Raw genomic sequence first — 27,572 nt, forward strand, 5'->3', positions numbered from 1 at the left:
CTCTTTCCCCCTCCCTTCCCCGTCTAAAAATAAATAAAATCTTTAAAAGAATAAAAATAAAATGCCAAAGGTTAAAAATAAAGGGAGAATCTTATAAAGCAGCAAGAGAAAAGCAGTTAGTTACCTACAGGGGAGCTCCCATAGGACTGTCAGCTGATTTCTCAACAGAAATTTTGCAGGCTAGAAAGGATTGGCAAGAAATATTCAAAGTCATGAAAAGTGAGGACCTACAGCCAAGATGGCTCTAACCCGCAAGGCCACAGAATCAAAGGGCAGATAAAGCTTCCCAGACAAGAAAAAACTAGAGTTCATCATCACCAAATCATTATTATATGAAATGTTAAAGGGACTTATTTAAGAAAAAGGTGATCAAAACTATGAACAGTAAAATGGCAAAAAATAGAATTCTATCAAAAATTGAATCTAAAAAACAAACTAAGCAAACAAGAACAGAGACAGAATCATAGAAACAAGAGGCGTTTTGATGGCTGCCAGATGGGAAGGGGGTGTGAGGGAATGGGTGACAATGTGAGGGGATTAGGAAGTGTAAATAGGTGGTTACAGCATAGCCACGCGAAGTACAGTATAGGAAATGGAGAAGCCAAAGAACTGATATGTGTGATCCATGGACATGAACAATAGTGTGTGGATGGCCTGAGGGGATGGAAGAGGACAAAGGGAAAAAATTGGGACAACAGCAATAGCATAATCAGTAAAAAGTAATTTTAAAAAAATTTCCCCCTGAAATCAAACTGACATTCTAGAAAGACAGGTCTTGTTCATTAGCGGCTTCCTATACCTCCTAGCCTACCCTGAGGGGCATGTGAACTTTGACTTCAGATACATGAAGTTAGAGGTTTTGAAACTGAACAACTAAGCCTTCCTACCAACTTACAATGACATTTTTCCCTGATAAAAAAGAGTAATACATGCTCACTAAATTTAAAAAAAAAATCTGAAAAAAATTGGAAAGCAGGAAGATGAATGTAAAATTTACCTAAAATCTTGCCAGCTGCCAATTTTGAGTCACCTCTAAAGGGAATCCATCTAAGAGAGTTATAGATAGATTCAGGGAGAACTTATTAAACATGTTAACTTAAAACATAGGAAATTTGCTCCCTTTTAAAAAACATTTCCATCCTTCCATTGATGTCAAAGCCTCTTTTATACAGACACATAACAGATACTTTAGTCATTTAAAATACAGCATTTAAAAATACCTTCAATTTTACATTCTGTTTTGATACAATTCAACATACTGATTATATTCTAGAAATAATTTGGTCCTTGCTTGCCTTTCTTCCTTAAAATTCTTTAGGGCAATGCTTTTCAAAGTTAGGTCCTAAGACTAGTAGCATTATCATCACCTGGGAATTTCCACTAGAAATGCAAATTCACAGGTCTCATTCCAGACCTACTGAATCAGAAACTGTAAATTAGATGGTTTTTAATGCTACAGATGACAGGTGAGATCATTTCATTTCAAACTATCAGTTACTGAGCACTTACTCTGGATCAAGTGCTGGGTGGGTTAGGCACTTTATATAGAATAATTCTATTCCTTAGAATAACTCTGCAAGACAGGTTTTATTATCTAATATTTACAAAGGAGGAAACTAAGCTTAACAAAGTCAATAAAGGCATGTATGGCAGCAAAGAATATATGGGAATTCTACAATTTCTGTTCAATTTAGCTATAAACCTAAAAAGTGCTAAAAAAAATAGTCTCAGTTAAAAAAACTCAATAAAGCAGATGTGGCAGTACTGATATAAAAAGTTAGGCCTGCTGGTTCTTTTCAGTAACACCTTAATGGCTCCTAAAGTGGAAAGCTCCTATTTGGATATAGGGCTTCCCTCAAATAACGCTCAGGAGAGAAATCTCCTGGAGTTATTGGGTTGGCCAAAAAGTTTGTTACATTTTTTCCATACAAATGCTCTAACAGTGCTTAGCTGTCTTTAACTTCATTCAAAAACATTTTATTAGATGGTACTGGGACAGCTGTCACATCAGCACTTAAAAAAGCCCCCATCAAAATTGGTGAATTTTTGTGCAGCCATTTTAATATCAAAGATGGCGTAAGATAACACAACATTTTAAGCATATTATGCTTTATTATTTTATGAACGGTAAAAATGCAATGGAAACATTAAAAAAAGATTTGTGCAGTGTACAGAGAAGATGTTATGACTGATGAAATGTGTCAAAAGTAGTTTGTGAAGTTTCTTGGTACTACTGACATTCTAGCCAAATAATTCTGTGGGGCTGTCTTATGCATTGGAAGATGTTTAGCAGCACCCTTGGCCTCTACCCACTAGAAGCCAATGGCAGGAGATAGCCAACATACTCAAAATATCCATATCAATAAAGTTATTGGTGAAAAATGAAAAATGTGTCTTTTATTTTACAGAGAAACCTAAATGGACTTTTTGGTCAACCCAATACTTTCATGTCTCTTTGAAAGTGACCACAGCTTATGAAGAAAAACTCCATCTGCACTAAAGGGAGGATGGTTAGTGAGGGGAAAGCTTACCTTGTTCCACAAGGCACATTTTTAACTTCATCGGTTTGCAGTGTTGTCTGGGGAGGAAAAAACATCTCATCAATATTTCGGACACACAGTGTGGAAGAACTACTGGTCCCAGAGGAAAACCTCTGGAGAACTACTCAGAGGTAAGTACAGGAGAGCTCCATTACAATTTTAGTCACCAAAGATCTGCTATCAAAGTTAATTTCTTTTTATCCTGGCAGACATGAAAGCTTTGAGACAAAATAGTTTATAGCTAATGCTTGACTCAGGCTGGAAAGTTTCAGTGTTCAACCTCTCAGAGTCCCTTATTTGCCTGGAGATGGCCTAGGGTTACAAACTACAAGGCTTACCCACAAGGATACTACTATAAAGACCCGTGCTCTGAACTCTGATTCCACTGCTAATATTATTGCTTACGATAAGGTAAAAGATAAGTATTAAATGCATACAAGTAGCCTACAACTCAAAGATAACCTTGGACTGAATAGCAATCTTTTTCTCAAAAAGTTATAGTCAATATTTCAGTATAGGCCCCAGTGATGTCCCAAATGGTCTGCTCGATTTCCTTTTTAACAGAAGTGCCACCACAGCACTGCTTCCTTATAGTGAACCCGCAATCTGGCACTGAATTACTCTGCCACTTTGTTTGGATCCAGAGTGATTCTGTACTGCATTCTAAGGCCTCCAACAGGTAAATACCTAATGAGTATATCTAGACACACCACCTTATTAAGCAACACAGCAGCATATTACCTTATGGAATCCAAAGGAGAAAGGAAGCATGGTCCCTGTTTCCAAAGAGTTCACTATCCAACACAGGAGATGAAACCTTTACAAACCAAACTCTAACAGGTATAAAATAACAAAGTATAAAGTGATTTGTTAGGTATGTAAAATGATAGGTTGAAAAGCACTCAGAAGTGAAGTACTTATAAGCCAGGTCTAGAGAAGGAGAAATAAAAACAGATGAGGCAGAGGAATATCCTATCCAAATACACAAAGTTGAGGATAAACTGTATTGGTACAAGTGACAGGAAGGAGGCTGGCTTGCCTACGGCAGAAAGGACAATACAGATAAAGTTGCAATCCTGAGCACACAACACGGTATTATGTACAGGGCCCTGCATGTTGGTGGGTGGAAGGGGGAGTGGGGCAGGGAACTTGGGCTCTCCCTAGTCCATCCTGTATACAGCCACAAAATAAACCTTTCAAAAATATGTTTTTTTCCTTAATGCCTTTGCTCATATGTGGTGTTCTTCTCGGTACCCATCATATCAAGAGGCAAGAAAACATGCTGGGAAGCTAAAGCATTAATTTATTTAGGTTGATTTAGTAAAGTGCATGGAAATTAAAAGCTGTCAATCCAGGAGACATAACAGAGAAATGATTTAATAACTGGCTGCATATAAAATTCCAGGAAGGAAAACAGACTCTGACTCTAGGGTTGAGAGATTAGGGTGGGGGCATACAGAGTGACAGGTTCTAGGTAGAGTGAGAAGCTGACAAAGAGATGAGTTCGTTTTATCACAGTTCCTCGAAACATCAACAAAATTCAATTTCCGCACTCTACAACAACATAGAAGGCTATGTCTTCTAATGTGCTCCAAAAATTCACATAAAATTTTTTGTTTCATTCATATTAGAACAATTTCTTAAAATTGTCTTATTAATGTAATTCTTTCCTAGAATGTTACTGTTCCACATATTAAAAAAGAATACTCCTATTTAGTCAGACTGGCTCCATTCAAATTTTTTGTAAATGCAAAGTATATCTGTTTACACTGAAACTCTTTACTAATTTCATTTCCATTTCTTGTATTATAGTTTATCACAATATATGTATGTACATATATATTATATTTGTTATATGTGCAACTGAACTCTAAAACCTATTTAATGTTTATCATCTACAGCTCTTCTATGTATCTCTGCATCAGCATGACTTAACATACTAAGCTCCGAGAAGGCAGAGAAGATATGCCTGGCACTGAACACATCTAAAAAAGCCCCTAATCTCTAAGGGTCTGATGGTGCCATTGGTAACATCATTATAAATTGTTTGGGCTGTTGGTGAGATCATGTAATTAAAACTCCTTCTTTCACAGAGGAATAACTGAAGTCTACAGCAGTGAAGTGATTTTTGCAAAGTCATGCAATTAATTGGTGTCAGAACCAGGACCTAAGTCTCCAGGTTTCCAGCCCCAAGTTCACTCCACCATACTGCTTCCTGAGAAATCAGCTCAATTTAACAACTCTCGCAACTAGAAAGGTCAGAACTATAAATGGGTTACAATCCCTGCCTTCAAGAAGCTTGGAGATTTTCTGGAAAGAAAATACATGAAAAAAACTTAGTGAACAATACAAGATAACATCATTAAAAGAAGAAAGAATAAGACCAAGGGCCAAAATTTACAATATAGACTTTGGAGCTACAGATTAGAAGAGGGATTTGCAATGAGCCTTAAGAAGGCTGGAAAGATTGAGACGGGACAGAGGAAATGAAGGGAAAGGTGGGGAGAGAAGAGGTGGCAGCATGAACCAAGGCAAGAGTGGATAAAATAAATACGGGAAAACAATATGGAAATTAGTCTGACTAAAGGGAGAACACATTTCACTTCAAAAGATACAAATTCTTGCCCTAAACCATCTAAAAACAAATTGAAACGAAAATTCTCACTTAGAAGCCTAGACTTACATTTTAAGATTAAATATATTAAATTTTCCTCAGTCCTGAAAAATTAGCAGATAGAAAACAAACCTCCAAATCCAGATATTTATGACCACACTGAGTTTACAAAAGTAGTCACAATTTAACCTAACCTTATTTCATCATCTTATGTCAACAGGTAATTATTATGTGTCTCCCATGGCCAAAATACTGTTCTCAGTAAGATGGTACTTTAAAAATTCTGGAATGCTATGGGACCCATTCTCTAAGGGTCCATATCAAATCGTGCTTAATGTCCCAGGCAAAAACGTGAGGCAGGAAAGCTGTGTATAAAAATTCAGATCCTCCACATTCACAGTAGTCCAGGAGCTTGCCTCTATGGAAACCAAACACCATTCTAAACCAAGTAATCACTGGTTTGTATTTCTTGTTGTGTTCTGAAGTCCTGCTTTCATTTTGACAGCAGAAGCCTTGCTGCATAGCACTATATAGACGTGAGAAATCAGTTTTCCCAAGCTGTGTAGCTCTTATTTCTAATATATTTCAAGGGGGTGAGGTGGTTCAAAATTGTAACCTGTACCCTGTACTTTAACTCTTGCATTTAAGTAAATACCACCTTTGCCTTAAGCAATAAGGAAATCTATCTCCACCCACAAATGGGGCAACTGTTCCTGTCACACCTGTCTTTCCAGTGTAGGGGCTTCCCTAGAAATCACTCACCTGCACAGATCTGAACGTGGTAATGAAAGGCAACATGATATGATAGCCCGGTCCACTGGGGATAGTTAGTAAAGCTCCGCCCCTGCAAAAAGATGTTTCAATTTGACAAGATTATATGGAGAAAAATTCTCTTTTCAAATCTAAAATACTATAATAAGTATTCATTCTTACTCATGCTACTGACCCATAAAAGCCTAACACGAATTACTAATGATGAACAATTGCTGATCCCCAAAATATCTGCTGTAGCTAAGGAGGTTAAAAAAAAAAAATCACATTAAACTGATGTTACACCTTGTTTCATAAGCTGGACCAACCTCACCTCTGGGTCTCCAAACACAAAGGACTTTCGTTGGTCTTTAACTGTCTGAGAAATACCTGTAAAAAAAGTTCTAATGGCTCTTAGTCGCTGTGTTTTAATTGTGCATAATTGAGCCAGTTCAAAACCTAATACATTTAATCACCAGACTGAAAAAAGAAGATAACACCAGGGCAGGGTAGAGCCAATGGGAAAAAGGCGGGACAACTGTAACTGAACGATAAAAAAATATATATAAAAAATAAAACTAAAAGAGGATAACGCAAACTTTCAAGGAAGGAGAAAATTCCTGAGGTTCAAGATTCTTTTAAGCTACCTATAAAGCAATTAAAATACTGAGGGCATATTTAAAAATTTTTTAAATTAGCATGGAAAGATAAAGGGAGAGGGGAGGGAGTAGAGTAAGACTGTAAGTAGAGTATCATGGATTCTTCACCAAATTCTGGAACATAAGAACTATGACAGCACATCTTGGAAGTGATAAAAAAAAAAAAAAGAGGCACTATGGGAGCAAATATTAAAAAGAAGTCCTATTCTACTTATTGAAGAGTAATTTCATAGAACTTAAGTTTTGTATTTGAAAATATAAAAGGGTCTGCAAAGTATTCACAACAAATAACTAACAAAAAACAAACTGTTCGAGGTCCATCCTTACCTTGAAAAGTTCTTTCCTTGGTTTTACTACCTGTTAGGCAATGCTGAACTAGATGGAAATATGAACTAATATGTCATTTTTTTTTGCTAGACCTCCATCTCCTAACACATGTCACTGAAATCGCATCTGAAACTGACGTTTCACGGAGAAGACTGTTTCTAAGATTCAGGGTGGATTTAAAAGTAGAAATATCACTTTTGGGGGATGGTGGAAACAAGCTAAAAACTGAGGCCCTTCCATCATTATAGCAATTTCTCCAGACTGTCCTCTCTCTGTCAAAAGGAACTGGTGGCACCATAATGAGGAAAAAGGTATCTGAGCTCAACTAGAGGGCAACACATTCCATACCCTTCCTTTCCTCAACCTGAAAAATTGGTGTAGGGTAAAATAAGGGTGGCCCATCAATGCTGTTTCTGTGTTTTTCCAGGTCCAGAGATATAAGAACTGTCACGGCCATCATGTCCTGGTCTTATAATCCAAACCCAAACACTAAGTACTTTCAAAGGGGGGAAAAAAATCTAGAGAACCATCACAAATATGACCCAAGTTTCTAAATAGCATATGAATCTCAAACTGAAACCCTGTACATTGTATGGAACACAACGACTTATCTATCTCTTCAGTTACAGGTGGAGGAACCACCGCCTGCCTGCCTTCCTTCATTTTTTTTCTCTACAAATAATCGAGTTTACAAGAAATAACTGCAGAGACTCAACCTCTGCACAAAATATACATAGCGCTAGAATTGTCCAATACCTGCAGGGTGCCCTGCAAAAGCGTGTCTGAACCCCCCGCACTCTTCCTAGAGCTGGGACGGGAAAAAAAAAACTCCCTAGGAGAGGGCTCCCCAAGGCTACAGAGGCAACAACTTCCCAGACGCCATTCCACCGGTCTTCCTTCTACCTGTTCTAGAACCTGAACTGACTGCACAAGCTGCTCACCTGTAGTACACGGCCAGGTGTCCTTCCTCTATCTTGTGGATGGAGGCGTAAAGAAGAATGACCACCAGACCCACCACTGCAACCACCAGAACCCGGACTTGAGTCATATTCATCCTTGTTTCTCCTGAATAAGGGAGGAAAGGACCCCCAACCTCGTGAGAGACAGGCCTACCCTCCCTGGTTTCCACCCTCTAAGTCCGCACAACTGGCTCCCTTCCGCACGCCAGCCGGGGAGTCTATACGCTTTTTCCCTCCTTCATTCCACCTCGCCGAACCCTTCTCCCCCTCGAAAACCCCTCCACCGGAGGAGGCCCGCAAGTCACCCCTGCTCGATAAGCGTCGTGACCTGCGCCCCCCACCAAGGCCATTCCCGCAGGTAGAAGATACTAACTAAGAACGGGGCCAGCTACAGGTCCGAAAGGAGGCCGACCCCTCCGCCGCGCCGCACACATCAGTGACGCATCGCCCCCACCGGCACGTGCGGCCACCTCCCAGCCGCACTAACCACGGACACCCGCCGGCCCTGCCCACTCTCGTCTGGCTCTGCGGCTGCGCGGTCACGCACGCCGACGCAGAGCTCGCTCCGCGACTAAAGAGACGGGGAGCAGACGGGACAAAATTCTCCCAGCTGCCTGACGCGCAACTTCCCGCGAAAGTAAGTGGGCTCCGAGTTGTGCACTGGTGGTTTCCCGTTCCGGAAGAGAAGTCGTTAATCTGGAGTGAGCAGGCATGCAGAGGGAGGAGAGGGCCTCCGGGGAAAAGGGACTGGTCAATTTGTTCTTGCTCAAAGACTCACTCCCTCACTTTGTGGTAACTGTTCCATTTTTTTTGTGTGTGTGCTTTAGTGGTTTATACTGAAGCCTACGTGGCAAGCATGTGCTTCAGGAGCAGCTAGAATTGTTCCAAGTAAAGTGGAAGTTCAAAGAATAAGGTATCCAATCAAGTTCCGAGCACCTACTAATGTGTCGAAATGCTTATCTACTGAGGGCCATCCAAGCAACAGGAACGGGTCCTCTAGAAAAACGAAAAAGAACAATGAGCGTTTTTGAGCTTCCCTGAAGCCGGTACGCTGGAAAAGAATGGAATGGTAAAGTAGGCCCAGGTTCTGCAAGGTTCAATGCATCTTTTCTGCAGGTAGAGTACTAGATGGCTAGAGAAGAGACAGACTTTTTTATTGCGTATTCTTATGTTTTTTAAAAATATGCATCATGTGCATTTAATAATACCAAAGCCAAAAAGGACAAAGTTAAAGAGTAGAGGTTGGAGATGAACGAATACAAGGGAAATAAGGGCAGCATATTAGAGTAGGTTGGGCAGTAATGGTTACTGGAAGCCTTCTAAGGCTAGCAGTGGAACCATGACTGGACAAGTGGACTAGGGTTGGAGGGCTCTGACCTCCTGGGCAGGGAAGTATGGGAAAGCAGTGCTTTAGGGCCAGTGGTTTTGCAAACTGATTTAGAGTGGAGACAGATTAGAGGCAGAGAAGCCAAATGGTTAGAAACTGCAGGCCCAAGGTTACAATGGGAACTGGTTAATGGGCATCAAAACTGTGGAAATGGGAAGTGGTAAATTGGCTTTGTCTTCATTAAAGCAAACCCTCCCAGACCACCCTACCCTCTGCCTTCAATAAATGCATTTACCTGTATTGACCTTTGCCTTTTATTACTTAGGAGTGTCTGGGACCTTGTCCGCTCCACATAAATGATAATTTGCAGAGCTTACCAATTTTAACTTCCAAAAAGCAAAAAGAATGAAAAATAACTTGTTCTAGCCCATTCTCTGGATGGATTCTTAGTTTTTCATACTGCTTCACTTAAACAATGACATGTATACAACTCACAAATGCCATTCAACTCTAAAAAGCTGTAACCCAACAAAAATAGTGGTCAACTACTGCATCAAAAGCAAGTCTGAGGTGATCTGAGTGTACTAATCTGTTCTGACTCACACCACCAGCCCATGCCACCTTGATCAGACTACTTTGCTGTCTGTCACCCCACCCTACAGCCAACCTTTTTATCAGGTGTTACAATGTTTAGAAAATACATAATTTTTAAAATCCTTTAACAATAATTTAAATGCTTTGATAGTTTTGTGTTCAGACTCCCAGGTAAATATTCTTTCTTACTGTACTGTCTGTGTTAACTACTTCTGATTTTGCCATGTAGTTCAGTATCTTCCAAACAACAGGTACCCAATAAATGTTTCTTGTCTAAGATGATCTAGAAGTAGAGAAGCAAGAAAGAGACTGCCTTTTGTAACAATTGACAGTCAAATTTCTATATTTAAACAGTAGTATCAGATGACTAAAGTTTGAAGACAAGCCCAAGGTTTCAAACTTCGATGAACAGGAAAATGACACTACAAGCAAAAAGGAGATGGTGTGACCAAGACATTAGTTTATTAGGGCAAGGTATGAGCGTGGCTTTTAGACATGGACATTGGTGACAGGACATCTCAGGTGAAAAAGGCCCAATACTGTCTTAACTGTAAGTCCTGTATAACTCCTAAGGAAAGTACAGTGGGAGGTCATTGTGTTGTTCTGTGCTCCAATTCCACTTCATGGAACCTTCGCATTTTCCCAAACCACATTCAACTACAGGTGGCTCTTGAATAACACAGGTTTGAACTGTGTAGGTCCACTTACTTATACATAGTTTTTAAAGAAAAATTGTCAGCCCTTCTTATTTGCAGTTTCATGTCTGCAGATTCAACCAACCACAAAAAGTATTTTTGCATTCCCAACTTCCATTGGCTGAACTTACAGACGTGAAGGACCAACTATAGAGGCTAAAGTGATAGAAAGAGTTTTGACTGTGTGGGGAGTTGATGCCCCTAACCCCTGTGTAGTTTAAGGGTCAACTACATTCATCTGATTTTAATGATTGGAGAGGCAAAAGTAATTTAAAAATCATTTAATACACAAAGTGAAAAACTATAATACAAAAGCATTTCACATTTTTAAAAAACAAGTATCTTCTAAATTACTTAATAGGTGACAGATCCACAGTCCTTTATGTGAAATCGTTAGAGCCAGATGTTTCAGAATTATGAAATTTTCAGATTTCCCAAAGGTAATTCAGTGCATATACCAAATTATATAAACACCCATCAGGGTCTATGGCAGCAGCCTTTCCTGCCCCCAAATAATCAAACATGTTAATATTTCTACAGCAAAATAAATGGATATTCACACTAAATGGGATAAAGAGATTGAATTGTCAGTTCAGATTAGATTTGCAGGCAGATGACTTTTGTCACCAAGCTTATGAAAAACTTTGTTTTCAGAGCTTTTTGGATTTTGGAACTACAGGTAAGAGTGCAGACCTTTATTATTTGCATGAGACATGAAAGATTCCTGAAACAAATGAGCCATTTTTACAAATGAAAAGACATATATATGCTCTCAAATACACTATAAATTAACAGACATCTTCTCTTTGATATTACTAAATGTACATCTTAAATACATATACACATAACACACTTAAGATATACACATAGTGCACTTCTGACAGTCCACCGGTATTAAAAGCAAAGATGCACAGTCCCTTCTGTAGGAAAGGAACACTGTTAGATGTGCAATGAAATTGAAAATGGGATTGACCCAACTCCTTACGATGCTAGAAAGAGCACTGCTGAGTGCAATACAAGGAGGTAGGGTTTATTCTTCAAGAGGTACAATTTTACTCGCAAGCAGTCTCCGTCACAGAAACACAGGCAGACAACATTTACTTGGAACACGTTAGTGGATGTTTTCTTCTCTATATATATTACTTTTGGCCTTATGCCATAGTTAAATGTTAAAAGGTATTTTTAGTCAGTTAAATAGGTAATGTTTAACCAAGTTTAAAGTTAAATAAATTGCAATGATTTGCCTAAGTAGCTGCAGTATTTAAACAAGTTCACAAACATAAAATTCTATCTATTCAGGGGTTAAAATTACCCAAAGCCAAAATATTGCCATTGTAAAACCATGAGTAGTTTTTGATCACAGCCATTTCTTCCAATGAATGGTGTCTGAAGAATGGTTTCATGGGAGAAAACAAATTTCGAACATGTACAGCAACAACTTCCATTGGTTTGGGGACAGTGAATAAGTGGCAAGTCATTCTGTTAACCAACTCCAATCAAGATTCTAAAACCAGGCATGAAAAGATTACAATTAGATGTTGACTGTAAGTGGTAGGTTTGTAAGTCTTAATTTTTGTAAGTTTTCTGTATGTTTGGACATTTTATAGTCAAAAGTTAAACCATTAAGAGCGTAAGTTGCAATTAGAGTTGAGTTTACCTTATTTTCTGCTAATTAAAAAATATTTCAAAGAGTTTTCATAAATATTTGAAGTAATAATGGAAAAGGAGATACAAAGAGTTGACATTGAGACTAAATGTAGAGAAGTTAATCCAGCTTTTTAATTTTGTTGTTTCTCCAAGTTTTAACAAATTGGTAATTCACAGTAATTAATTAAAACTATATTAACAATATTCATTTTATACACAGCAGTTAATGAATTGGAATTATGATATAAATCCTGCCTGATCTTACTGGAGAAAATTGATTGTCGAAGCAAAAAGGTATAAACCATTCAATTTCAGTGGTCACAAAGAAAGCTCACCAATCATTTAATTTGACCACAAGTGCTACTGTTGAAGATTACTGATGACATAATCCTACTACATCCATGAGTAAGAGAGGATGGGGATTTGAGGTCAAGGATATTCCTCAAAAGCCTTCTCTTTCCTCTGAGTTCTTCTATTCCCCACACACACCCCAAATGCCGGGTAAGGCTAGCATGGAAAGTTAAACCCTTTGCCCCTGTATACCTAAAACACACATCCATATCCATATAAAACTTACCATCATCCTACCACTCTGTTCCTCATTTACTTCATGAATAATAGTGCTTAAATGGCCAAGACAGTTCAAATTTTCTTCTATCATTTGTGCCAAAGTCTCCCTGTGAGAAGGAAAAAAAAATATCCTTTCCAAATTCAGCAAAGGGGCATATGAATTTCCTCTAGTTTTTGGTTTTAAGGGTCAGATGATCACTGCCCTTTCTGCAACCCTGTATCCCAATCAGCTGGTTCCTGTGGTCTTCAGTGTCCTCATCCTTCCCACCCAGAGGCACAGTGCTGCTTGTCATTCCATCTGTTGCCTCTGCCCAGCTTAATAAGTCCATAATAACTCCAATCTTATTTTTCTTGGAAATAAAACTGGCACTTATATATAACTTCTTCCCCCTGAAAATGCTAACTGGATGGGCGGGAGGGAGGGAGATCCTTGTGACACAGACAGACAAAAGATCTCTTTTTGTTTCTGAAATATTCCCCTTTCCTTACAAGTAGTAAGACCACTAGCATGGTTACTTTTCAGAGACACAAATATAGGGGAGGACATACAAAAGTAAAATTTGTTCTGCGAAGATCAGAAAGGTGAAAAAGTCTGGTTGGAAACCACAGATGGCAGCAATGAAAAACGAAACAAGCAAGCTGATTACTAAAGACAGCAGAAGAAAACAGTGTGATCGGCGAGCTGCCCAGAACCAGGAAGAGTCCTGGAAATTTGTGTTTGAAGGAAATCCTGATCTGGTTTCTGCCTTCCACGCTTTCCTCTTCGGTGCGGCCTCTGTCCTCACCTTTTACCACCCCTCTGAGTCCCTACCCTATTAGAATCAGTTCTGGGCATGGTTTATAGCCACTTTAGCTTAGAACTAATTCTAATTCAGCTCTTAGTCAACAGATAGAAAAATTGAAGCCAACAGTTCCCAATCCTTGCTAGTTAGGTATCACAGGTACGTAATAATTGAAATCAGTTTTCCTTTATAATGTATTCCTACTGGAAAACATTTAAACACTTTCACAAACAACCACAACTTTAAATCGGAAATTAACTGTATAGAGGTGACGTGTGCAAGCATTTGCATCCCCTGAGAAACCCAAATGCCTTTCAATGAAAGCAAAAAGGTTAGTAATGTATTAAATTTTATTTGATTTAATTCTGATTAATGGAATTATTTCCTAAAGCCTATATAATTAATTATTGCCTGTGCTGTAGCCGTGGATGTATTACACTGGGCCAAATTTATAATGACCCCAAGATATAACCTGGAACTTGCTTTCTTTAAAACAATAAAATACCTGTTATCAGCTTGCCTTCCTGCCATGTGCTTTTCTCTCATAAAAGCAGAGTACAGGGTGTGCAAACTGCACGACCTCCTGAGCAGTGATGTAACATGGCTGCACTTCTGCAAAACTAATTATGGGCAGAGCTTCCAGGAAAGGTTGGTTCTGTAGAGGTCTCCACGAGTTGTGAGAAAAGAGACAAGACACAAGCTAGCAAAGAGCCACTGGCTCTGGATACGGCACATCTTATGCTGAGAAAAATAACAGAAATGGATAGTCATTCAGCTTTTAGCAGAAGAGTAGGAATTAATAAAAAATATATAGGGCTTCAAACTTCAGTTCTTATTTGCAAAAATGATTTAAGGCATTACAGTCTGATATTAGAAATACTAAGTGATAGATTAAACTCAACAATTCATTACAGGGGTGATCAAGACCCCAAAATGATAAACACAAAAAGCATAATTTCTCAGAGATAAATGGTTAAGGAAAGAATAAAGTTTGGGTAAAAGAACTGATAAGCCAATAATAGAAAGAAAACTTACAACTTGGATTGAGCTAATAATAAGTGACATTTGCTGAATATTTACTTCCCAGTACTTTACATGTTGACTAACTGAATATTCACAGCAGTTCCCATTTTACAGATGAGGAAATGTGAACAGGAAAGAGTCAAGTTAATTGTGCAAGGTTATTACAAAGGGACAGTTAGGACTCAACCCTATTCTATAGGGCACTGAAGACTATGCCTTAACCACCATGTACTACTGCCTCATTCCTATCACTGCTCACAGAAAACAACTATCTGTTGTTACAAAGTGGACCCACCCATCTTGAGGAGTTACCACGCATGACAGAGGATGTTCACGTTCTACTGAAGTTGGGGGCATCCAAGCTGATGCCTGAGGGGTAGTTACTGCACCTTCTAGACTGGATCCTACAGGGGACCGAGCCGAACTCTGTGTCTGAAGGAATATAAAAGTAAAATTACAGGCAAGTATCTCCACTGATTCATACAATTTCCTACCATATTCCTAAGACTTATATTTTTATCACAACTTGTTTGCACAACAAGAATATCTCTGCACAAAACTCCTCAGTAGTGTGTATTACATACCACTACTAATTACCTATCCCCAGGCCCTTCCTTCATTGACTAAAACCAAATGTCTACCCATCTATTTCCACTTTAGTTGGAGGGAAAAAACCCGTTTGAACAAAGGGTTTTATTAACTAGTCAGGCACACCTATCCCCAAATCAGGGTGGGATACCACAGTGGTCCAGAGCTGGGAAAAGTATAAAAACAGGAGACTGGAAAGGAAAGATAATGAAGGGTGATCACGAAGTCCTGCATCTGAACTGCTAGTCAGACACCCAGCAAAGAATGCAAGCATCAACCCAACGCAAAAATACTTCTCTTCAAGAGGACCCAGATCATGCTGACAAAAATCCCTTTTACAGGTAACAATAACAAATCAGTGTCGCATGAAATAATTCATGCTCTGGCCAGTGTAGCCCTTTTGGTTGGACTGTTGTCCTGTAGACTGAAAAGTCATGGGTTTGATTCCTGGTGAGGGCATATGCCTAGATTGCAAGTTCTATCCCTGGCCAGGTGGCGTATGAGTGGCAACTGATCAATGTTTCTCTCCCTCCCTCCCCCTCTTTGTAAAATCAATAAGCAAGTCCCTGGGTGAGGATAAAAATAAAAATAATTCATTAAAAGTTACTTACACAAGCAATTTTAAGAAGATGCCATATTTCTTTCTGCCTCTTTCCCTGCATAAACATGACAGCACTGTCAGCTTCTTTGATGTTACTGAGTGCTATTTCCACCTTGGGCAGTAGGTCAATAATCTTCTGCTTACAGCCCAACAACTTGCTGGAGAGATGAAATCAGTGTCAGGCACTTAGACAACCCACAAGAACATACACCATACGCTCAAACCCAGCTGGGGAAATAACCCACACTCAGAGCCAGATTTAATGACTGCTCTCCAAAGCAGTGCACACGAACAGGACACCTACAGGCATACAGCTGTGGTCAAGCTACTCAAGGTTCTGCCAGAACTCTTCCTAGTTCTGTTATGTTTACCAAAAAGGGGTAGTACATTTTGAAAGGAAGATGATAAAAATACTCTGGCTTTTCAATAGGAAATAAAGTAACTTTTTTTTTTTTTTTTTTTACCTCAGATGACCAAAAAGCTCCTTCAGAACCCGGTCCTGACTCTGCACAGTATGCACAATGGTCTTCACCATCTCCGTGCTGTCACCGTAGGAGTGATCTACAAAAGAACCTCAGTCAGTGGGCATAACCTCTTCTCCACAAACATGTCAGCCTCCAAACAAAAAAGCACTGAAAATCTGAAACTAGTTCTTTTAAAAATTGTATTTTATTGATTATCCCAATTTTGCCCCTTTACCCCTCTCCTGTACAGGCCACTCCCTCAGGCCATCCCCACACCATTGTTTATGTCCATGGGTCATGTGTATAAGTTCTTTGGCTACTCCATTTCCTATACTGGACTTTACATCCCCATGGCTACTCTGTAACCACCTATTCTTCTTAATCCCCTCACCTCTTCACCCATTCCTCCACAACCCCCTCCCATCTGGCAACCATCGAAACACTCTCCGAATCCATGATTCAGCTGCTTCTGTTCTAGTTTGCTTGTTTTTTTAGATTCAATTGTTGCTAGATTTGTATTTTTTGCCATTTTATTGTTCATAGTTTTGAACATCTTCTTTTTCTTAAATAAGTCCTTTTAACATTTCATATAATAATGATTTGGTGATGATGAACTCCTCTAGTTTTTTCTTATCTGGGAAGCTTTATCTGCCCTTTGATTCTAAATGATGGCCTTGCTGGGTAGAGCCATCTTAGCTGTAGGTCCTTGCTTTTCATCACTTTGAATATTTCTTGCCAATCCCTTCTAGCTTGCAAAGTTTCTTTTGGGAAATCAGCTGACAGTCTTATGGGAGCTCCCCTTCTCTTGCTGCTTTTAAGATTCTTTCACCTGTAAACGTTGGCATTTTAATTATCATGTGTCTTGGAGTGGGCCTCTTTGCATCCATCTTGTTTGGGGCTCTCTGTGCTTCCTGGACTATTTCCTTCACCAAATTAGAGAATTTTTCCTTCATTATTTTTTCAAATAGATTTCCAATTTCTTGCTGTTTCTCTTCTCCTGTTGCTTACCCCTAAGATGTGAATGTTAATACACTTGAAGATGTCCCAGAGGCTGCTTACACTATGTTCATTTTGGGGTTTTTTTCTTTCCTTTTAAAATTTTATTTATTTATTTACTTTTAGAGAGGGGAAAGGAGGGAGAGAAACATCACTGTGCAAGAGATACATCAATCGTTTGCCTCTTGCATACCCTCAGCGGGGGACCTGGCATGCAACCCAGGCTCATGCCCTGACTGGGAATCAAACCAGCAACCTTTTTTTGGTTCACAGGCAGGTGTTCAATCCACTGAGCCACACCAGCCAGGGCTGTTTTTTCTTCTTGTTGTTCTGATTGCTTGTTTTTTGAAACTAGTTTTAATTAATGACATCTTCACTTAAAACTTTAAGATTCTATATCTCTAATTATATACTGAAAGTATGTGTTTGCATATATTATATATACTGATATTTATCATTGTAACTTCAGAAACCTTAGTTGCCTGTTTTGAGAACAGCTTTAGCTATCTTTAACCCATACTAACCTAATCCCCAGACATATATGCACCCTCTTAGCTAAGAAATCAATTGTCCTCAGATGAGTAACATTATTTATTTAGAAACAATAGGACAATTCATCAACCTTTCACTGCCTTAAAGGAGGCCCTTGCTCCAACTACGTTGTTTGGAATTTCACGTTTGTCTATCTGTTCACACCCCATAAAACCTTCGAAAAAGCCGATAGACTTAAGCCAAATCTTATACACTAATAAAAGAACCTGTAGACACTCTGAAAGTGCAGTTTGAGGATAGTATGACATCTTAAAGCAAACTGGTAGCTAACAAATGTCCTCAAATGGATGGTTATGTGGTCACAGTGAGTTCTTCAGTTTTTAGGAAATGTTACCTCAATTAAAAAATAACTAGTATTAATTGTTGTATTTCAGAAAATGGCAAAATTCTATTTTTATTTTTTAATTAAATGAATTGGGGGTGACACTGGTCAAGATGGCCATATAGGTTTCAAGTGTGCATTTCCATGACAAATAATCTAATACTGCATTGTGTGTCCACCACCCAAAGTCAAAAATCATCTTCCATCACCATATATTTGGCCCCCTTTACTCTTTACTACCCCCTAACCTCCTTCTCTGTGGTAACCGCCATACTGCTATCAGTGCATATGAGTTTCAGCTTTATATCCCACATATAAGTGAAACTATATGGTTCTTTGTTTTCTCTGACTTTGTTCAGGATAATATTCTCAAGGTCCATCCACGTTGTCACAAATGGCAGTATTTCATCTTTTCGTATGGCTAAGTAGTATTCCATGGTATGTATGTGCCATATCTTCTTTATTCGATTCTCTGTTGAAAACACCTTGGTTGTTTCCATGTCTTGGCCACCATGAACAGTGCCGCAATGAACATAGGGGTGCATATATCTTTGTGCATAAATGTCTTTGAGTTTTGGGGATAGATAGCGAGAAGAAGGATTGCTGGGTCATATGGTAACTCTATTCATTTTTTGAGGAACCATCATACTGTTTTCCATAGTGGCTGTACCAGTTTACATTCCCACCAGCAATGAATGAGGGTTCCTTTTTTTCCACAACCCCTCCAACATTTGTTACCTGTCTTGTTGATAATAGCCATTCTAACAGGTATGAAATGGTATCTCACTGTAGCTTTGATTTGCAATTTCCTAATAGTGAAGTTAAACACCTTTTCATCTATCTGTTGGCCTTTTGTATCTCTTAGGAGAGGTGTCTGTTCAGGTCCTCTGCCTATTTCTTCATTGGACTGTTTGTGTGAGTTGTAGGAGTTATTTATATATTTTAGATATTAACCCCCTATCAGAGCTGCTGTTTGCAGTTAACATCTTCCATTCAGTTGGCTGCCTTTTTATTTTGCTGTCAGTTTCTTTTGCTGTGCAGAAGCTTTTGGTTTGATATAGTCCCATTCATTTATTTTTCCTTTACTTCCCTTGCCTTTGGGGTCAAATTCATAAAATGTTCTCTATGGCCAAGGTCCCTAAGTTTAGTACCTGTATTTTCTTCTATGTAATATTATTGTTTCAGATCTTATATTTAGCTCTTTGAATCATTTTCAATTACTTTTTGTATATGGAGACAACCTGTAATCTAGTTTCACACTTTTGCATGTGGCTTTCCCATTTTCCCAGCACCTCATTTATTGAAGAGGCTTTCTTTTTTCCATTGTGTTTCTGGTGGCTCCTTTGTCAAAAAATATTTGCCCATATACCTGTGGTTTTATTTCTGAGGTCTCAATTCTGTTCCACCAGCTTGTGTATCTGTTCTTCTTCCAATATTATGCTGTTTAATTATTGTAGCTCTGACGTATACTTTGAAATCAGGTACTGTGATGCATTTGGCTTTGCCCTTTTGTCTCACAACTGCTTTGGCTATTTGGGGTCTTTTGCAGTTCTATACAAATCTGATGTTTTTTGTTCTATTTCTTTAAAAACTGACACTGGACTTTTGATGGAGATTGCATTAAATCAGTATATTGCTTTGGGTAATGGTAATATGGTCATTTTAACTATGTTCATTCTTCCAATTCATGAACAAAGAATATCTTTCCATTTCATTGTGTCTTTTTCTATCTCTTTTAATAATGCTTTGTAGCCCTGGCTAGTGTGTCTCAGTGGATTGAGTGCCGGCCTGTGAACCAAAGGGTCGCCAGTTCGATTCTCAATCAAGGCACATACCTGGGTTGCAGGCCAGATCCCCAGTAGGGGGTGTGAGGGGCAACCACACACTGATGTTTCTCTACCTCTTCCTCTCTCCCTTCCCCTCTCTCTAAAAATAAAATCTTTCCAAAAAATAATGCTTTGTCATTTTCAGTTCACAGGTCCTTCACATCCTTTGTTAAGCTTATTCCTAGGTATTTTATTCATTTGGTTGCAATTACAAACTGAATAGGTTTTTTTCCCATTCTTTTTCTGAACTTTCATCATTAGTATACAGGAAAACAGTGTATTTTTATACATTTTGTATCTTGCAACTTTAGTATATATATCTGTTTATTGTTTCTAAAGTTTTTTTTTGTGAAGTCTTTAGGGTTTTCTATGTATTTCTAGGGTTTTTTAGGGTAATCATGTCATCTGCAGAAAGTGACACTTTTACTTCTCTCTTCCCTATTTGGATGCCTTTTATTTCTTTCTCTTGCCTGACTGCTCTAGCTAGGACTTCCAGAACTATGCTGAGTAAAAGTGGTGGAGTGGGCATCCTTGTTGTGTTCCTGATTTTAGAAGAAAAGCTTTCAGTTTTTCACCATTGAGTATATTGGCTGAAGGTTTGTTATATATGGCCTTTATCATGTTTAGGTCCCTTACTTCTGTACCCATTTTAGTTAAATGTTTTAATCATAAATGGATGTTGTATCTTTTTAAATGCTTTTTCTGTCTATTGATATGACTTTTAGTTTTTTAATGTGGTGTATTACATTGATTGATTTGCATATGTTGAACCATCCTTGTGCCCCTGGAATGAATTCCACTTGATTATGATGTGTTATTTTTTTAATGTGTTGTTGTATTTGATTTGCTAGTATTTTGTTTAGTATGTGTACATCTATATTCATCAGAGATATTAATCTGTAGTTCTGTGTGTGTGTGTGTGTGTGTGTGTTATCCTTGACAGGTTTTGGTATAGGGTTATGTTGGCCTCATAAAATATGTTAGGAAATACTGTCTCTTGTTCATTTTTTCAGAAGAGTTTGAGAAGGATAGGTATCAAGTCTTCTTTAAATGCTTGGTATAATCCACCGATGAAGTCATCTGGTCCTGGACTTTATTTTTTGAATGGGTTTTTGATGGTTTTTTCAATTTCCTCACTGTTTATCAGTCCGTTTAGATCTTCTAGTTCTTCATGATTCAGTCTAGAAAGGTTATATATTTCTAGGAACTTACTCTTTTCTTCTCAGTCATTGAATTTGGTGGCATACAGTCTTTCATAGTATTCTGGTATAATACTCTGTATATCTGTGATGTCTGTGGTAACCTTCATTTCTAATTTTGTTCATTAGAGTCTTTTGTCTTTTTTCCCTAGTGAGTCTAGCCAGGGGCGTGTCTATTTCATTAATCGTTTTAAAAAACCAGCTCTTTGTTGTATTCATTTAGTGTATAGTCTTTTTGTTTTCTATCTCATTCAATTCTCTAATTTTTATTACTTCCTTTCTTCTGCTGACTTTGGATTGCTTTTGTTTTTTTTTCTCTAGTTCTTTAAGATGTAATGTTAGATTATTTACTTGGAATTTCTTGTTTCTTTTCCTTCTTTCCTTCCTTTTTGCTGCAAAAAACTTTATTGTTTCCATTTGCTCCAAGGAATGGAAGAGGGCTCCCGGGTGGTTAAAAGGATGCCTAGTGGTTTTAGGGAGAGGTTCAAGCAAAAGCCAGACAGCAAGGAAATGCAGAGGGGACCCTCAAAGGCCTCTGAGTTCCAAGGGTTCCTAAACGTGATTGAAGGTGAGCCTTTCAATGAAATACTCACCCAGCTCAGCCTTGGGGCTGGCCAGACTGCAGATGTTAGTCAAGTGGTTACCCATGTCTTAATGAGTTTTACCCCCTCACTGAGGAAGTGGTTCTCCGAGGAAGTCACAGGGATGAGCGTCTGTGCGGGTTGAACCCAGGGCATGCAGATTCAAAAGGGCCTGGTTCAGGTTCTTCTCCAAGGCCAAGGTGGCTTCCATGGTGTCCTGAGTTTTACCCCACTCATCTTGAGAAGTATTTAGCACATCCTGGAAGAGAATGTGGCCACCATGCTGGTTTTGCAGATTTAAGAGATGCTTAGTGCCCTTGCACTTCTTCTCAGCCAGTTCTCAGAAGTGGCCAATGCCCTGCAGAGCCACATCATCAATGTCAAAATAGAAGCCCAGAGAGAGGTAGGTGTAGGAGGCCCACAGATGCAGGTTGGCCAGATGGCTGACAGCAGCCTCCACCTCAGTGGAATCATTCTGACAAATCTGGGAGCTCATGATTGTTCAGCAATGAGGAGTCAAGGTCAAAAAATGGTGTTGGCTGGTCTCAGGCTGATGATGTCTGAGGTGGTGACTAGAAAAGAGGTTGGAGGGTGGTCGAAGGCTGAACAAAGGGACATCCCTGAATCTGTTCTGTCCAAACCCTGTTGAAGCAAGAGACAGATCCTGGGGACCACCAAGGGCACTCTCTTGTTTCCTGAGATAGGCCTGTAATGATATAAACTTTCCTCTTATTATTGCTTTTGCCGCTTCCCAGAAGTTTTGATATGTTGTATTGTTACTCTCATTTGTCTATATGTGTTTTTAAAAATTTTTTTAAAGATTTTACTTATTTTAGAGAGATGGGGAAGGGAGGGAGAAAGAGAGGGAGTGGAACACCAATGTATGGTTGCCTCTAGCACACCCCATACTGGGGACCTGGCCTGCAACCCAGGCATGTGCCCTGACTGGGAATCAAACCGGCAATGCTTTGGTTCACAGGCCTGCGCTCAATCCACTGAGCTACACCAGCCAGGGCCTATATATATCTTTTGATCTCACTTTTTATTTCTTCTTTGACAGTCATTCTTTTTTAGTAATATGTTGTTTAATCTCCACATGTTTATAGGTTTCTTTACTTTTTGCAGTTGATTCATAATTTCAAAGCACAGTGGTCAGAGAATATGCTTGATATGATTTCAGTCTTCCTGAATTTGTTGAGGCTGGTCTTGTGATTCAACATCTGGTTGAACCTTGAGAATATTCCATGTGCACTGGATAGGAGTGTATAATCTGATATTCTGGGATAAAAGGCTCTGTAGATGCTAATGTCCATTTGGTCTAATGTGCCATTTAAGGCCAATATTTCTTTACTGATTTTGTTTGGATGATATATCTAGAGCAATCAATGTAGTATTAAGGTTCCCCAACTATGATTGTGTTTTTGTCTGTTTCTCCCTTTAGTTCTTTAGTTGCTTTACAGATTTCAGTGCTCCCTAGTTGGGTGCATATATATTAAGAAGTGTTCTGTTTCCTGGATGTATTTTATTGCCTTTTTTACTATAAAATGTCCATCTTTGTCTCATTACCTTTGTTATTTTGAGATCTATTTTGTCACATGTAAGTATGGCTATACCTGCTTTTCTGTGGGTGTTATTTTCTTGGAGAATCATTTTCCACCCTTTCACTTTCTTTGTTTTTGCAGCTTAGATGTGTCTCCTAAAGGCAGCATATGATTAGGTTTGGTTTTTTATCTAATTTGCTACTCTGTGTTTCCTTATTGGTGAATTTAGTCCATTTACACGTAGGGTAATTTTTGATGTGTGAAGATTTCTTATAACCCTTTTATCTTTTGTTTTCTAGTAGCTCTGTGACTCTGTTGGTTCTATTCCTTTATGTTCCGTCTGTTGTTTTTGTTTGGTGGTATTCCAATCTTCTTTCTTCTATTTCCTCTTTTTTTAAAAAACTATGTGTCTGGGGATTTGTTTGTTTGTTTGTTTTGCTGTGGTTACCATTAGGTTTATGAAAAAGAAAGTTTCATATATACAGTAGTGTTTTTTCATTTGAATGCATCTGATCTCCATCCTTCTTTGCAAATTCAGGCCTTTACTCCCACCCCTTTTATGTTTTCATTGTCACAAAATTATCCCTTTTTATGCTGTTTTTTGGTGATCTTACTCATAGTTTCGTGACTTTTGCTTTTTGTGTCAGAAAGTATAAGCCCCTTGAGTATTTCTTGCAATAGAGGTCTTCTGGTGATAAATTCCCTCAGCTTCTGTATGTCTGGAAAAGTCTTTACTTCTCTTTCACATCTAAAGGATAACTTTGCTGGGTACAGTTTTCTTGGCTGGTGATTTCTCTCTTTCAGTGGTCTGAATATTTGGTTCCACTCTCTTCTGGCTTGCAGTGTTTCTGCTGAGAAGCCCAATGACAACCTAATGGGCTTTCCTTTATAGGTTACTTTCTTCTTTTCCCTGGCTGCCTTGAGAATTCTTTCGTTTTTTAAAAGAATTATTTATTTTTAGAAAGAGAGGGGAAAGGAGGGAGAGATGGAGAGAAACACTGATGTGAGAAACATCCATCAGTTGCCTCTCTGTGAGCCCCAATCAGGAACCAAACACACAACCCAGCCATGTGCCCTGACAGGGAATTGAACCAATGACCTCTCGCTCTATGGGATGATGCCCAACAACTGAGCCACACCAGTCAGGATGAGAATTCTTTCTCTGTCATTAAATTTTGACAGTTTTAATACAATGTGCCTTGGAAAAGACACCTTTGGATTGAGGAAAATAGGTGTTCTGTTTGCTTCTTGGATTCAAGGATCTATTTCTTTCCATAGGTTTGTGAAGTTCTTATTAACTATTTGTTTGAATAGGCTCTCCATTCCCTTATCCCTCTCTTCTTCTTCTTCTGTTATGCCTATTATCCTTATATTGCTCTTTCTGATGAAATCAGATAGTTCTTGTAAAGTACTTTCATTTTTTTAATGCTCAAGCCTCTCTCTCCTTCCCTCTGCATCATTTCTAGATGTCTGTCTTCGACATCACTATCTTTGTTCCTCCACTTGGTCAGCTCTATTTGCTATGCTCACTGGTTCATTCTTGATCTCTTGTACTGAGTTCTTTATCTCCAGAGTTTCTGTTTGGTTCTTTTTTAAAGTTCCAATCTCTTTGGTAAAGTAGTCATTTTGTTCGTTGATTTGTTTTCTGAGCTCATTAAATTACCCATCTGTATTTCTGTACCTCGTTGAGCATTTTCAGAACTGCAATCTTGACTTTTCTGTCATTTATAGCATATATTTCCATGCCTTTAAGTATGTTTGCTGGAGATGCATTTTCTTCCTGAAATGCCTCACTACCTTGTTATTCATGGTATTTGAAGGTTCCTTCTCTGCCTAAGGATCTATGTATGAGTGGCACTTCTCTAGCAGATTAATACAAAAAGGTCTTTCTATTCTTTTCCCATATGTGGCACTGAATCATGAATTTTTTAGTTCTGTGAAATCCCAGGGGTTCCCAGCAGTGCTGCCCAGTGTACCTGCAATGCTTAGGGGTGGGGCAGCCTGGGGGAACCCGCTGGCTTCTTTGTTGTTTTGCCCTCAAGGAAATGGTGATCTCAGATATCCACAGGGTCCACTGTGTGTCCTGACCCCAGGACCAGTCACAGAGTTTACCCTTTGCTCAGGGAAAAGTGTGATTCTGTAATACCAGTTCTCAGGTTTGCAGATAATGTGCTCCACATCCAACACCCAAGGCAAAGGAAGGCTATGGGGTGGCAGGGTTCTGTGGCTTTGTTTCTCTGTCTGGAATGCTGACCACCCAACAACTGTGGGGGCATCACCATGCTGTGTCCTTGTCCAGATCTCTGTGCTCAGCTGCAGCGCTCGATGCTCACGCTTGTGGGAATGCCCAGGTGAAGGGAGTGCAGGCTACAACCAGATTCCACCCGTTTCCCAGCTGAGCCTGCTGTGAGCTCCTGACTGCAGGGCTGAATCTATGAATCATTTTAGCTCTTTTCCCTTCTCGTCTCCCCTGTTTCTTCTCACTTAACCATCTTTAGATGTTACTATTCGCCAATCTCTCAGAAATGTTTGTGGGCTGAACAGACCGAGGGAATCTTTCATGCTGCCATTCCTCTGACATCATTCTCTACTTCTTTTTTTAAAATTGGTTATTTTTAAACTCACTGGACTATTGGTTTGGGACACAGATTATCACCAATTGTTTATTCCCTGTGAAGACTGTCATGTCTATCATGATCATACACATCTTCTTAGCCAGAACAATTACATCACTGCTTGTATCATCCTATGTGTCAATCTCAGCATCTAGCTTACTCTTTACTTTCTTGAAACCAGCGACTTGTTCAGCAGTCTTTTCCTGCTCTGCCTCAAGCAAATGAGTCATCTTAGCCTGGTCAGTTTTTCCTTCAGTTGTGATGCTGGTGTGACTTTGGGTCTCACAATACTTTTCCAGGTCAGAAACATCTTCCAGTTCCTCTGGCATCAGGAGCAGAAGTGCCTCAAAATGGCTAAGTTTTAAAAAATTGGAAGGCTGCTCATGGATCATGCTGGTATTTCCTTAAACAATAATTAATCTCAAATACAAAAATATTATTATTTGCTCTCAGCTACGTACAATCTTCTCATTTAACTCTCACAGGACTCCTGTGAGATGGCTACTACTGCTACCCACATTTTACTATGTGGGTATTAAAAGAGGTTTAAAAAAGTTCAGTGTCCTTTGTCATCACTGCAAAGACCTCCCCCATAGTTCAGCTTTATTCCCCACACATCCCTGTCTCTCCCTCACCAACAGCTCGATATGGAGGCTCCATAAAGGCTCCTCTCCAGACAGCACTCCTTTCTCAACCCCACAGATGAAGCCCAACAGCTTTCTCATAGAACGAATTCTTTCAGATGGTCAAAGACCTCAGAGCTTTAACCTTCTCCAATGTAGACAAGGAAGAAAGTTGGTTTTGACTATTCTCCGCTGAACATGAGTCTCAAGTCAATTCTAAGCTAGAAAGTACACCAGAATATATATCAAGTATGATTATATAATCCACAACAGTAGACAAAACTTGTTGCAGCTACCTAGTTTGTCACTCAAGGGGACCATTAGTTCAAAGAAACTACTTGGATTGTACTTTTATTTCTCAGCCCTATGCTGATATGCTTATATGGGTTCTGTTAAGTTTTTTTTTTAAAGAAAAATAAATGCTATCACTGACAGGAAAGTTAATTTGCCTGAGTCAATTAATGGAATTTTATATCTCTTTATTTATAATATCTAATTCATTGGCCAGAAGACTGGGAGCAATGAGTAATGATTAAAGAAAGGAGATTCAGAGTTCTCTATTTGATATCTTAAATTTCAATATTTTACTCTAACCGCAATTTCTATCACTTACATCACTTTTTGTCAATATCTTCAACTTCTTTGTCCTCTTATTCTATCAGTACAATTCTAGCCCTGGATTGATCTGACCATTTGCTCTATCAGTTGCTGTATCCAAGCCACTAAACACTACCAACAAGAAAATTATACTACCATTCCCTCTGTTGTCAACTACTAATTCACAGGTTTTCATTTCTGCTATAGATTCTTCATAAGTATTCTGGGTCGGCAACGTCTTCCATTGCACATACCAGTTTTTAAAAATCTTTAGCATACTCTTCAAATCTATGAGGTCATCACCTCTTATGTTACAGTTAACCCCACTTCTCATTCAGGATAGGCGGCCATCAGACCCTCACCTCCCAACCCCTATACGCACACAAGTGTCTGTATTCACACCCATCCTCCCTCTAATACCAGTGGCAGTAAGCCGAATCCCTCCACTATTCTCTGGAGTCAGACCCTCAAGCTTGTTCAGGGAACTCCATGTTCACAGGCTTTTGGCCCAAAGCACATAAATATGCTCAAGTATTCCTTATGAAAAGTGACCTTTCTTGATTCTATGTCTCCCCATACA

General features: G+C 39.0%; 2 protein-coding genes across 4 annotated transcripts in view; both read right to left on the reverse strand.

The window, feature by feature from the left end:
• Positions 1 to 8,383, reverse strand: part of ERLIN1 (ER lipid raft associated 1) — a 36,600-nt gene extending 28,217 nt beyond the window's left edge. Inside the window, exons 1-4 of the mRNA XM_045853737.1 lie at positions 8,223 to 8,383; positions 7,832 to 7,955; positions 5,917 to 5,998; positions 2,532 to 2,578 (exon numbers count right to left, since the gene is read on the reverse strand). Coding sequence (XP_045709693.1) covers positions 2,532 to 2,578; positions 5,917 to 5,998; positions 7,832 to 7,955; positions 8,223 to 8,283 — 314 coding nt within the window. The 5' untranslated portion in view covers positions 8,284 to 8,383. The remainder of the gene's footprint in view (positions 1 to 2,531; positions 2,579 to 5,916; positions 5,999 to 7,831; positions 7,956 to 8,222) is intronic.
• A 1,827-nt stretch (positions 8,384 to 10,210) lies between these two features.
• The window catches only part of CHUK (component of inhibitor of nuclear factor kappa B kinase complex), a 51,285-nt gene continuing 33,923 nt past the window's right edge, over positions 10,211 to 27,572 (reverse strand). For 2 of the 3 annotated variants that reach the window (XM_045853735.1, XM_045853734.1), the window contains exons 17-21: positions 16,141 to 16,237; positions 15,687 to 15,834; positions 14,783 to 14,919; positions 12,690 to 12,789; positions 10,211 to 11,969 (exon numbers count right to left, since the gene is read on the reverse strand). In XM_045853735.1, coding sequence (XP_045709691.1) covers positions 11,940 to 11,969; positions 12,690 to 12,789; positions 14,783 to 14,919; positions 15,687 to 15,834; positions 16,141 to 16,237 — 512 coding nt within the window. In that variant the 3' untranslated portion in view covers positions 10,211 to 11,939. The remainder of the gene's footprint in view (positions 11,970 to 12,689; positions 12,790 to 14,782; positions 14,920 to 15,686; positions 15,835 to 16,140; positions 16,238 to 27,572) is intronic. The other variant, XM_045853736.1, reaches the window with a different exon arrangement.

The sequence above is a fragment of the Phyllostomus hastatus genome, unplaced genomic scaffold (genome assembly GCF_019186645.2).
Source record: "Phyllostomus hastatus isolate PE091 unplaced genomic scaffold, TTU_PhHast_1.1 phas_scaffold_1066, whole genome shotgun sequence".
Taxonomy (NCBI): Eukaryota; Metazoa; Chordata; class Mammalia; order Chiroptera; family Phyllostomidae; genus Phyllostomus; species Phyllostomus hastatus.